This window comes from Diadema setosum, chromosome 10 (assembly GCF_964275005.1).
Source record: "Diadema setosum chromosome 10, eeDiaSeto1, whole genome shotgun sequence".
NCBI lineage: Eukaryota > Metazoa > Echinodermata > Echinoidea > Diadematoida > Diadematidae > Diadema > Diadema setosum.
The window spans coordinates 23,489,460-23,502,863 of record NC_092694.1 but is presented as its reverse complement, the minus strand read 5'-3'; the positions used below and the strand labels follow the sequence as shown (position 1 = coordinate 23,502,863).

Here is a 13,404-nt window from a genome sequence, read left to right as displayed (position 1 = left end):
GTGTGATGTGGTGCATTCTGTCATCTAAGTAGAGCACAGAGATGAATTCTCTGTTAGAATCTCTGTATCTATGAGATGACTGCACTTTTATTGTAAAATCTGAGAAGTGGGACTCCATACATCTTGATGGTTGTGAGAAGTTGATAAAAAGTGGATTCACATTGCACACGAAAGCCAGATAACAAGAGAGAATGCTGATTAAAATCATTGCACTATCGGAGCACCATAATAAAATATAGATTGTAACGGCTAGCTAGAGTTTGAGGTGTACAAGCTGCCTTCCATTCTCATGACTGCTGAATGTATACTGTTTTGCGCTGGCAGAGTTTACGTGGTTAGAACACAACTGGGTGTTACACAAACAGCAATGTGATGATCAAAGTAAAGAGAGCTAGAGACGCACTCTGTGAGCGCAGACCTCCGCCAAGCATGCAGCTCATTTCCACCACTGATCTTGTTCTTCCATAGAGATATCAGTGATTTCCACCATACGTATGCGTGCTGAAAGTCGTCCGATTTCCCAATATAGAAGCCTTTTGTTTTGTCATCAACTTCCAGCTGCATGGTGCGCCTTGCCTTAGCAGAAACTAGAGCACGTACAGGTACTTTAGTGCGAGTATGAAAACCTCAAAAATGCGCAGCTTGAACTCCAAAGTTCATTGACCCTACCTGCCAAAATATCAACAATCCTTCATAAAATCCAAAAAAATTGCCGATCACTACCAAAATTTAATCATCCGTTACTTGTGTCATTCTCAACCTTTCCTATAAGTTTCATCCAAATCCGTTAACAACTTTTTGAGTCATTTTGCACACAGATGAACAAACAAACCAACAAACACCAAAGAAAACATAACCTCCTCCCTTGGCTGAGGTAACAATGACATTTAGGTGGCATTCTTTGACGGTTGGTAGCACTGACATGGAAGACTAGAGAGAGATTTCTGCAAGGTTCACTGACCTGTCGGAGGGTTCATCACGGGGTCGCTTTGGGGCGGCACTTCCCGGAGAGGAGGATGACCCGCCTGTCTGACCACTGGACGGTGCACCTGTCGAGACATTTGCATTTTTGGGATATACATTGAAAGTTGCCAACTATGTGCATGTCAATTTTATGAATTTTCTCTTGTGGCAGGAAGTGGAATAAAATTCTGTTAAAATCTGTTGAGTGCCATACATTAATAAAGAGAGTGTGACAATATTCAATCATTGACTGAAAAAACTCATACAACTAACCAATGTTCTCTTATATTATATCTTTTTGATCTTATATGAAGACATGTTGAATATTAATTACTATCTGCTAGACATTTTCTACAGGGGCTAGGAGTCTGAAGGTTTTTCTCTCTTACTTTCCTCTCTTTTTTTAATCACACTATCTAAATGTTTCAGTGAAGAGTCCTGCAGCGTAAGATACTCAAATACTGCCATAACGGTTCCATGACATTTGTTCCTGTGACAATTGCTCCCATGATCTGTACACTAAGCCTAACATAAATTCTAACCTCAAACATAACTCTAACCCTTATCCTAATCCTCGCATCAAACTAAACCCAAAACCCCATCACAACCCTAAGTTCTTGAAGAAAGTAAGACCGGAGTAATTGTTATAGGAGGAAATGTCATTTTTTTTTTTGGCCCCCCTTCAGATCTCGGTTGTGGATCGCACGATCCTCGCAAAAATTTGTACTAAGGTAGAGGCCAATGTAATCTACAAGACTGTATAGTTTGATGTTTCAATTTATATTAATCAAATTATGCTAATTTATGCAAAAATAATTTCTTGCCTATGAATAAAAAAATAAAGCTCCAAGACATCTAATTTTTGGTAAACATATTCTTTTCAATATCCTCAACAATAATGTTGAAGCAAAAATTCGGCTTCATAATTATTTCTTATGTATTTTATTGTTTATTGAATTTCTTATGTATTTCCTTGTTTTTTACTTATTGTTTTTGTTGTTTTTTTCGTCAAAATTTGTCGCAGAAACTTTAAAAAGCATAATCAGGCTAAATTAAATCATTATCAGCCATTGAAAGTAAAAATATTCATTTTTATATGAATTAATTGCAAAAACACAATTTACATTGGATTTGTACACAGAATCATGTTTTTGAGCAATTTTTGGGTCGACGAATTTTTTTCAAAGGGGCGTGGCTTCAAAACGGTATGCCCTGGAGCGACAAATTTGGTCTCAAAAGTTGCGCAATACTTGAAAGAAAAAAGTCACAAAATGTCGCGGCGAGAGCATCACACGTTGCAGAATAATCACGCGAACCGTCGAGGGGGGGGTCCAAATTGCCCCCCTCCCCGGTGGGAATAGGGTTAAGAAAGGACGTGGGCAGGGATAAGAATGGCCTAATTTGCATTAAGATGTGCCTGGGAAGAAATTTTCAGAATACCAATTCTGTCTTTCCTAGGCACTTCCTAAGTTTCTGACTTAGGAAGAAACTTAGGAAAATTTTCAGAATACCACCCCTACCCTCTCCAAATCAGACATGGCTCCAACTCCTTACCTGTGTCGTCTTCCCTGTGGCTGTCTTGCCCGGACACGTCCTGCTGCTCCGTGGTCCGCCTCTCAGCCACCGCCATGGGCAGGGTCTGCTGAGTGGGCGGAGTCTGCTGGGTGGGCGGGGTCTGCTGTGTGGGCTGGACTGCCTGGATGGGCGTGGCTTGGACAATGGGAGCCACCAGGGTATCCTGCTGGAAAGGCTGGTCATTGGCATCTGTACAGGGATGAGAACCGAAGAAAACGTTTACTGAACACGGGATGAGTGACATAGTCACGTGGAGAATCAACCAAGCAAAAACAAACAAACAAACCAGCCTAGTAGCAGTGGTGAGGCATATCATTACAGTGGAAATAAATGTCTGGTTAGACAGAAAAAGCAATAGCATCATCATCATCATCATCATCATCATCATCATTATCTTTTAAATTAATGACTAATAAGCACCTTGGGAATGAGTATTGGCACATCCATGCATCACTTTTGGTCTTTTTATCTCTTATGAACTCTTAAAGATAATAAAAAGTTTTGGTACCTCAAAAGTTTCCCTGAATTTCCTTGTCTTGGTTTGTGTTTCACGTTAAAGTACGTTGTCTGTGAGAATTACTTGCCCCAAAGTGCTCTCATGTCTTAGTAATCATGCAATAATGGTTTCGTACCAGAGCCGTCGCTGTACAGCGTCGATAAATATTGTACGAAACCACTGACTGCGACCAGCAGCGTGCAGCCCATTGTACGCATAGCTAACTGCGACCAGCAGCCCCATACGCATAGCGTAATGGGGCTTCGCATTGTAACATTCAGGATCATGACAGAATTAGTATCGCGGGTAAATGTCAATTTAAAATCCCAAAATTTCTTCGATTTGAAGACTTACCAATTAAGTATTGAAAACAGGCTTCGAACAACGTTTGGTTCTGCCAGTTGTTCGGTTCTGCCAATAGTTCCTTTCTTTTCGAATTGATGACTGAATGTGACTCGGTCGAGAGGACCTTGGGAGAGCTACATACACCATGGACCGATGCATACACTGACTACTACGGCCAGCGCATGCGCACACAAACATCTTATCCGTTGATACGGGATTTGAAATTTGTGCGCATGTGATGTGTTCGCATGCACGGGCTGTAGTATTCAGTGTACATGGTGTATGTAGCTCTCCCAAGGTCCTCTCGGCCGAGTCACATTCAGTCATCAATTCGAACAGAAGGGGACTATAGGCAGAACCAAACGTTGCTCGAAGCCTGTTTTCAATACTTCACCTTAATTGGTAAGTCTTCAAATTGAAGAATTTTTGGGATTTTAAGTTAACATTTATCCCGCGATACTAAATCTGTCATGATCCTGAATGCTACAATGCGAAGCCCGATTACGCTATGCGTATGGGGCTGCTGGTCGCAGTTAATTGCATGATTACTAAGACATGAAAGCACTTTGGGGCGAGTAAGTCTCACAGTGTTAGTTATATGAAAGGTACTTTAACCTGAAACACAAACTAAGACAAGGAAATTTTTTAGGTACCAAAACTTTTTATTATCTTTAACCTGAAGATCACTGCAGGATCAACTTATTTTACTTTTAAGGGAAAAAAAAATAATGACAAAGTGCAATTATCACAACATGATGCACCCCTTACTGTGAGAAGAAACAAAATGTCTCTGTGGTGACAAGACCTCGTATGTCAATCTCATTCATGACTTTGAGATACAAGGCTTGGTCAACTCAGTGCTGTAAAGCATCATAAAAATACAGAAAGAGCAAATCTACAAAGACAGCAACATGTGCAAATTCATTGTTAACTTGAGTCAAACCTGCCTTAGCAGCCACCTGCCGTATGCGATCACTGAAAAATCCCCCCACGAACCCCCCTCCCCTGAGAGAAAAGCCCCATTAAAGACCCAGTGTATAGCAGCCACAAATTTTGTCTCCTGCAATAAATTTTAACCCCTCTACAGCGGCCACCAGGAGCGGCAACAGACCAACAAGAAGCCCCTGCTGCAGCTGAGCCAATGATTCATTGAGCATGTTTTTCTGCTCTATAGCCGTGCCAGACATTCATGGGCAACGTTCAGTGATCGCACCGCTGTATTCATCCCTCATTCAGTCATAATAATGCACTAGTGCAAAGCTTTCTTCACGATTATACACATGCTACTGTGCAACAACTTGACCAATACTGGCATTGTTCAATGCATGATAAACACACGTGTGCATACATGATTATACACATTGTAAATACCTATAAATGTATACAACGATGACACACGTACATGTAGGCAATGCACACAAAGGTCAGATAACCTGACTTTAGCGGCCACTTGTCTATAATGGCCACTCTTTTCACCTCCCTTGGGAGGCCGCTATAGACAGGTTTGATTGTATTTTGAAATAGATTAAAAAGAATACATACTCTCTTTTTTTTTTTTTTTTGCATACTAATGACATTGAAGCAAACTTGCCTTCTTGTTCCTGAACCTGGTCTGGAACGGCGACCTCGATTGTCTGCGGCATGACGGTTGCCATGGGCGTCACCGTAGTGGTGTGCGTTGCCATGGTCGTGGTGGGCAGGACTCCCGTTGGTTGCCGGGTGACCGCTATGGGGCGGATGCTGGCCGTGACTTTGGCAGTGCTCTGGGACTGCGGGCCCTTGGACTGGCCCACCGACGAGGCTGGCGACGCCATTGGACGAATGTTTGCAGTGGGCGGAGCCTCCTCCCTGGAAGTACTGCAAGGAAATCAAGCAAGTACATAGAACTTCTCGCTGTACAAAGGTAACATTAAACACACATAAGAATGTTGTACTACACAAACTGTCAACACAGGATAATCATGATCTTTTCCCTACACCAAAAAAAAACCAAACAAATAAATTGCTCAATATGCAATATTCCTGGAAAACCCAAAATATTCACATCTTTTTAACCACTACATGCTAAAGGGCATTTTTTTTTTTCCATGTCAATTTTTCTTTTTCAAAACTGTTCAAATGTTTGCACATCATCTGAAAGAGCATCTCACAGCTTTATCTTATGGTTTTAATCAAGTGACTATGATGCCAGCTTGAGGGGGGGGGGTTCATTACCCCTTGGCTCAAACACGAACACTAAGTAAGCCTGACGTCCCCCTCCCTAGTTTCTCATCAACAGTCAACGAGTTCTGCATTTCCACTCGCTCACCTCTGTCTGTCTGAAGTACCCGACGTTCCCGGCTGACTCAGCAAGGCCTGCTCTGATTGGTCAATAAGTGGCTGTATCTCCCGCACCGGTTCCTGCCTCTGCTCGATCAAAGCACGCTCCTGTGATGAGCATCAATGAATCACAAGACATTTGACCTACTTTGTTTAGAAAACTACAGATTTTAAGATAAATTCTTTCTTGAAAAATAATGAGAAGTGAGGAAAAGAGATGATTTACTGTACAATTTCTATCTCAGAAAGAGGAGAGGGGAAGGAAGAATCCCCAGCCCATGAATATTAAATTCGTTAGGACACTGCTCTGAAATGAAATTTGTGCCTGTCTTGTCTTGTCTTGTCTACACTATCTGACATCAGATGCTGGTGGCATGTCACAAAAATTTCATACCGCGAAAAAGGCCGTCGGCTTCAAATTACGAAAATTTCATGCCATAAATATTTCTTGCTTTTAAACAGTACATTAAAAAAAAAAAGACAAATCAAGTGCAGCATTTTGACACATTGTCCAGTATATTTCTATTTTTCTCTTACTACGGAACTAAATACCCAAATGACTGAAAAATACAATTCATATCAAAGAGATATTACCAGCTCGCAATTATAAAACTAGAGTGCATTTTCTTGTCTTTCAAGACAGTACAAGATAATATGAGGTCAGAACAATCTAGGTCGTGATGAGTAATTGAACAGAGCAGATTGCATGTAGAGATTCACAAGGATAGAATTGATGAAAAGCAAAGTAGAAATATAGGAGAGTAGGCATATCAGGGCAATTACCCCCCCCCCCCAAAAAAAAAAAATAATAAATAAATAAATAAAAAAAAAATAAAAATAAAATAAAGATAAAAATAAAAATTCTGGTTAGTGATAAGCTTAGAGTCAAAATAGGTTTAGGGTTAGAGTTTGGGTTAGGGTGTGGTTTATGTTTAGGTCGAGGATTTAGAATTATGGTTAGGGTCAAGGGAAGGGTCTGGGGTACTGTATACGCCATATATTTAGCAAGTCTAGATTTTCGCAAATCAGGACTTCCAGATGATTTTGCTAAAGGTTAAATTTGCAATCGTAGATTACTGTACTAATCAGAGAAATGTATATGTGTGCATCACATTCATATCGGGATCTGAGTCATTACTTTTAAGTGTCTTTAATTTCGCGAACAGCAGCTGACTCGCGAAATTCGCAAAAATAAAAACATTGCGAAATACTCGGCATATACAGTACGACAAGAGGAAAGCAGGACCACTAACCAAGGCCTGTCTACTCTCTTCCAGCTGCCGCTGCTGTTCCTGGATCTGTCCCTCCAGCTCGGCCCTCTGGCTGGCCGTGGCCCTTTCCTGCTGGTTCATCAGCCCCTCCAGGGCCGACATCTCGCCCCTCATCTCGTCCATCTGGCTCTTCAGGCGGTTATTCTCCGCCGTGAGCTTGTCCTTGTCACCTGGCAATGGGATATGAGACATCAGCTGAAAACTTGCATGTTTGAACTAAATGATGAGCTATGTGGTACCCCATGATATCACCAAGAAAAACTGGTCTTTTGTTACATATATATTTGTTTTTCTAGCTCTGTACCCCAGGCTAACGAAACACTGGTGATAAGTAAAGGTTTAGTGCTTAACCCTATTTCTGTCACACACGCCGTAGCCAGACTGCTCAGACATTTTGCAGTGCGCAGACACAAGATTGTTGATGGCCATTTCTGATTATTATTATTGACATTAATGTGTCATGTTACAATCATATAAAAGCTTATGGTCTAACTTTCATATTACATAACAATCTGAATGAGGGCGCCCTTAAATTTTAAGTAGGACGCCCTCTTCTATCACATAATTATCATTGCAGACTTACTTCTACATGTTACCACCTCATTTTTTCACACAACATGCTCTGCATCACAAAAAGATCTCACAGATGATGTAGAAAATTTATTCAGCTTTCAGATATGATTTTTTCCATCAATAGCATCAGCACTTTTCATTTTATGAACAAAAGTCTGTGGCAATTATAACCTAGATTTCACACATTTTGTGTAATTTCTGAATTTGTAAATGATGTTGGCCTGAAAGTGGATAAAGCGTGTTGGTATCTTGTCAAGCTGAAAATACAAATTGAATTGTGCTTTTTATTCTAAATTTATAATAATCTTGTCCTATGATATTGCCGTAATGATAAGATAATCTAAGGATAAAAATTGTTATTGAAAATATTCAGACTTTTTAGTGTCCATTCCAGTTGATCATATGCTAGTCTACGACTTTCTGCATTCTCCTTATTGAAACAGAATTGAACTATCACAGCAGTCATTTTCTTTATGATAAACCTGCATTGAACTGAAGTTTCGCATAGTGATGGTTTCCTATGTAATAATGATAAACAGTCAAACATACCCCAACATCACGACTGTACAGCTTCAGGCGGCCAGCAGGAGGCTCCTGTAACCCTATTGCTCCTTACACCTGCCCCGCTGGCCCCGGCTAACTAGAGACCCATTGCACTGCTGTTAGTGCTGAGTAAACAGTTACAACTGCTGCACTGAATGTGCAGTGTTCATCTATGCTACAGATCATTTATGAGGCCGATATTACTAGAACTATACCCCTTCACAGAATCTAAAGATATTGAAATCCCTATCCTGAATGTTTTCACTTCATATTTTACTACTTTGACTTAGATAAAAAAGATGAAAATTGACCCATGTGTAACGATCTTTTCATCGCACGCGGTGATCTCTATTACAGTCCCACATACATAGATTAGTGTAAGTTCTCCACACAAGAAACCTATGGCAAAACTGTACACAATACATTGCAGTCTGAATGCAAATAAACATGGGCGGGGCCAACGCAATTTCCTGGACTTTGAGAAGGCTTTCCTGATTGGTAAAGGTGGGGAAGCTTTTTTCACACTGAATATAGTTTCCTTGCACTATTAGCCAATCACAAATGAGTTTATAGAGTGGTGGTGACATAGCCTTTGAAGTAATCTGTCAATCAAAATAGGGCCGTTTAAATCGGCCGGAGCATTTACCTGGCAGTCTTTGGGCCGATTTAATTGGCCCGTGACTCAGAAAGGGTTAATGCAAGAAGATTTTGTTGTGTCAGTGATCTTTATAATGCAACAATAAATGAATGCTAATACACCAACCAAATCTTGTGATTCAAACATTTTCTATCCTCTCTCTCTCTGATTACAGTACCAAAAATTATCATTATCATTACTGTAATTAAACTAAAAATGTCATAACAGGGATATGTTGGCATTGGGATCATTACTGCAGATTGCTAAAAATTTGGCCGCCATGGTAGCAGTGTGTAATATCATAAAAGCATGTGATGGTGCTACAAAGCACCTCAATCCAGGGTATGATGATACCCCAAGTTATGGCATTTGTGGTTTGTTTTGTATACTCTTTGAAATTTACATTCAAACCCCGACAAATACAAATTGGAGTAACAAAAAATTCTAATATTTTGCAGAGGGCATGTCTCAGGTATATTCTACAAATATAGCAAAGTTCAACATACTGCATACACTGTTATTTTCACGTACAGATATTTTCACGAATGACGAGGCCATAGACATTTTTGCGAGATGTTGTTTTCGCGAATCGACGCCGACGCTTACGTAATGCACTATCAACAAGGCACATGGAGACATTTTCGCGTGTTGTTTAATTTGCGTTCCAACTGTGATTCGCAAAATTCGCGAAAATTAAACCCTCGCGATAAATAACAGCTTATACAGTAACACTCGGGTGAGACTTACTTGACAGATTTGTGATCTTCTGTTTTGCGCTCTGTATCAACTTCTTCGACTTCTCCTCCTTCTCAGCCTGCTGGGACTGCAAATAAAAGTTGAAATGGGTTGAATTTCAGATGAAATGCAGCTACATAAGACAGTTTGGAGTTCCAGTTTGCGCATGAACAGGAAAAGGTCACAACAGGAATGATGGTTGTTAAGTCCACTGAGATAACCACCTGGAATATAGTGGTTATTCATCTAATCCTCGATATATTACTGGTGCTTGCTAGTACACTCGTCTGATAGTAAGCCCCGTATTTGGCAGTATTGATAGAACTAGAAATGTCGCTACGGCGACTGGTATGCCTCCACCATAATGCATGGTTCTCCTAATAGGTCTATAGTACAATGTCTTGACAATGTGTGATGACAGTTTCACACAGTTGGCAAAATATTAAAATGACAGGTTTGCCACAAATGTGCTGAATGTTCACTTTCCTAGAACTAGGTTCAACTGGATGAATGATTAAAACGTCAGAGTGCAGGTATTTGGGGAACTCATGATTTTTACTTGACTTTTGACCCTTTTACAAGTTTATGCATTGAGTAATTTTCAAGGTATTGAGAAAAAGTATAATTGCAGTATCAAATGGTAAAATAGTATTATCTAAACCTGGCCTTTGACCTTTGACCTCACAGTTCCAAAGAATATCACTGTTAGGTAAAACATGCATAAATATGTAACTGTAAGTTTCATGATGATACCTCGAGTTACTTTCGAGATATGGAGGAAAAAGTGCAATTTTAGCACTTTCACTTGACCTTTGACCTTTTGGCAAGAAATTTCAGGCATTGCATGAATATAAGGAAAGTAGTGATATTTTGAGGAGTTGACCTTGACCTTTGACCCCCTGACCTTTGACCCATGACCCCCAACTTCCCTAGATAATCACTGCCCATCGGTACATGCATATATACTAAGTTCCATGAAGATACCTTGAACCATTTGCGAGATATGGAGAAAAACATGAAATTTCAACCTTTTTTTCACAAAATAACATGTGACCTTTGACCTTTGACCCCATGACCCTAAAATCCACACAAAGTATTATCCCCCCAGGATATACCCTCATACCAAGTTTGATGTAAAACCACCACACGGTTCTTGAGATATCGACAAAAACCAAAAACGGAAGTACGTACGGACGTACGGACGGACGACCCGAAAACATAATGCCTCCGGCCACTTCGTTGGCGGAGGCATAAAAATGCATTCAATGCAAAACAATGAAATTGATTTTTCCCCAGGTGCTGATTGACGGACCATTTTGGTCATCTGGTCTACTCAAGTTTATTCGTTTTTGAACACGGATTCCATAAATTGCCACGCCTGACAAGCTAATGTATTAAGTTGCCTTTGAAAAGAGCAAAGTGACTAACCAACTGAGAGCAAAGAATGGTCATTCATACAAATGTGCACATTGGCTAAATCCAAATTGGGGGATTATTTATCATGGTGGAGTCGATGGAATGGTCATCGCTGCACAACTTTCAGTGCTTCTAATATTTCTATCATCACATCTCTATTTATGATGAAAGCTGAGCGTAAAATGGGGGACGCTCCTGGATTTCAGATGAATTACAATTATGACATACCAAGTGGTACACTTCATTATGGATACTGACCCGATGATCAAACTACTACAAGAGGGCTAACTTACCTTTGCAGTTTCTTCGGCAGATTTCAACTGTCTGGTTTGCTAAAAGCAAGTAAGCACACACACACAAAAAAAAGACACAAATGTACGGTTTTAAAACATTGAGATTCTCCACCATGGTATTAATTGTGTCACATTTTTAACACTTACATGTAGGCAGAAGAGTTTACAGAAAGTAAAAAGAATGTAATATTCCTTTGTCACATAGATATTGGCACGTCTTTGCTACAATATAGTACTAAGAGGCACATATACATAGAGCTGGTCATGAACATAGACCACTTGGTATCAAACAGGAAATAAATCTGCTTCAATTAATATCTATTACACCTTACAACATGTATCTCATAATAAAAACTGAAACTGGTTGATAGAGAAATGCTGTATATGAATAACATTTCACAAGCGTAACATTTAGCAGATTCTGACTGGAAAAAAAAGACTGTGCAAAGTGTTCAAATTCATGCTTTTCATCCAAAGGCAGGAAATCACGATTGAGTGTTATACCTTCTCATTGTGGCGTCACTGCAGAAAACAATATTAAAAGAAAATTTAGAAAGAATTCCCCAAAAATTTCATTTTCTTGTATAAAAAGTACACATTCCTTCAATTTGTTACTAACATATGTTGAGGGGAAAAAAAATCCCCATGCTTTCTGAGTACGGCAAGTCAAGCGCTCTTTCACTATACTAGAAAAATATTTGAAGACTTTCCCCTTTAAAGGCATAATTTACCATTTGCAGATGAAACAAAAACCCAGCATTAGTGCTTTAAAATACTTCTAAAATGTGAGTTAGGGATAGAAACAACCACTGTAAAAATTTGAATCTGTATTATCAATGTTAAGTATTGTTAAATACACAAAATGTGAACAATGGTTATAATAAGAATACCTCCAGACTAAACCGTCTACAGTTATGGTTTATTGAGAAAAATACTGATATCTCCTTATATTTTAGGCTTTATTGCGAAAATTGTATATGGTAGGACGTTTTGTGATACAACAGATCTCCACATATGCATAAAAGGTGATATCTTCAAAAATTTCAAAATCACTTCTCCCAAAGGTAAACTGGACCTTTAAGCTCACCTCTGTCAGTCTGGTGACCTCCTCTTCAAGAGACTTGACCTTTGCCTCCATTTCCGGGTCGGGCTGGGCCGCTGCTGTCTTCTGATTGGCTGCCTCCGCCTGCAGCTTGTCCAGTTGACCTTTGACCTCTTCGTACTGTGACTTGTAGCGCCTGCCAATCTTTTTGACCTGTTATTACAAGGCATTGGGGGAAAACACGAAGGTACGGTTGACTTGCGTGTGATTTGCAAGACTGTGACCTGTCATGACATTCAATTTACTGTAAAAGTTAAAATTTTCACCCCTTTCGCTCAATGTGAAGCTACCACACAAATAAACATGCACAAATTTGTTGCTGGTTTCACATGATACTGTTACATCTTTATTTTCAAGTACACAGATATTGTAGGTATATAACTGCTGTTATTCGTAGCTTTCTTCATGTTCGCCATTCTTGTAGCGCAACTAATTTTGCTGCGTAATGCAGATCAGTTACATTTGACCACAGTATGAGTTGCCAAAACCCTTAGCTGCTGCGGCAGTGATGAGCTGTTTACAGTGCTTGCTTAATTGTCATGACCGTCAATGAAATAAAAAGACATGCAAAATTCATCTTATCTGGCTGAGCTGGAAAAGAATTACTCCAGCAAAAATTTCCATGACATACAAAATACGACTTACAGGCCATATGTGATGAATATGTAGGGCCTTACCCCTGAAAATAATTCCTGCCAAGTTTGGTGCATACCCACGAGAAGATGAATATTCAAATTTGGACATTGGGCCCACCCTGACTTCTAATCTCCTTATAAGGTGCCTAATTTGGACCATCCCTGCAGTGTTGTCAGCATCAGACTGCCAATGCCAACGGCCAATGTAAGACAGCGAGGGGGAAAAAAAAACCAAAAACAAACATGACAGCAATGGCTAAACTTAATCCTTTTTCGTACTTAATATAACTTTAATCTTACAGGTGCATGAAAAATAACTGTTGATGTATGAATAACTAATAAGATGCCAAACCAAACTCACCTGGTTGATGGTCTTGTCCCTGTTCATGATGTCATCTTGTTTGGATGAGAGACCAGCCTTCAGGTGAGCAATTTCAGCCCTAAATAGCAAATAATGCAACAAACAAGCACAATTAATCTATCTGGTCTTTCTTTTAGCAT

The 13,404-nt window shown here is 39.8% G+C and overlaps 1 protein-coding gene across 1 annotated transcript in view; it reads right to left on the bottom strand.

Moving 5' to 3' along the window:
• LOC140234495 (nucleoprotein TPR-like) overlaps positions 1-13,404 on the bottom strand; it is an 86,352-nt gene that overhangs the window by 16,833 nt on the left and 56,115 nt on the right. The window contains exons 38-46 of the mRNA XM_072314536.1: positions 13,265-13,343; positions 12,254-12,421; positions 11,167-11,205; positions 9,470-9,545; positions 6,952-7,139; positions 5,688-5,806; positions 4,971-5,236; positions 2,518-2,727; positions 962-1,049 (exon numbers count right to left, since the gene is read on the bottom strand). Coding sequence (XP_072170637.1) covers positions 962-1,049; positions 2,518-2,727; positions 4,971-5,236; positions 5,688-5,806; positions 6,952-7,139; positions 9,470-9,545; positions 11,167-11,205; positions 12,254-12,421; positions 13,265-13,343 — 1,233 coding nt within the window. The remainder of the gene's footprint in view (positions 1-961; positions 1,050-2,517; positions 2,728-4,970; positions 5,237-5,687; positions 5,807-6,951; positions 7,140-9,469; positions 9,546-11,166; positions 11,206-12,253; positions 12,422-13,264; positions 13,344-13,404) is intronic.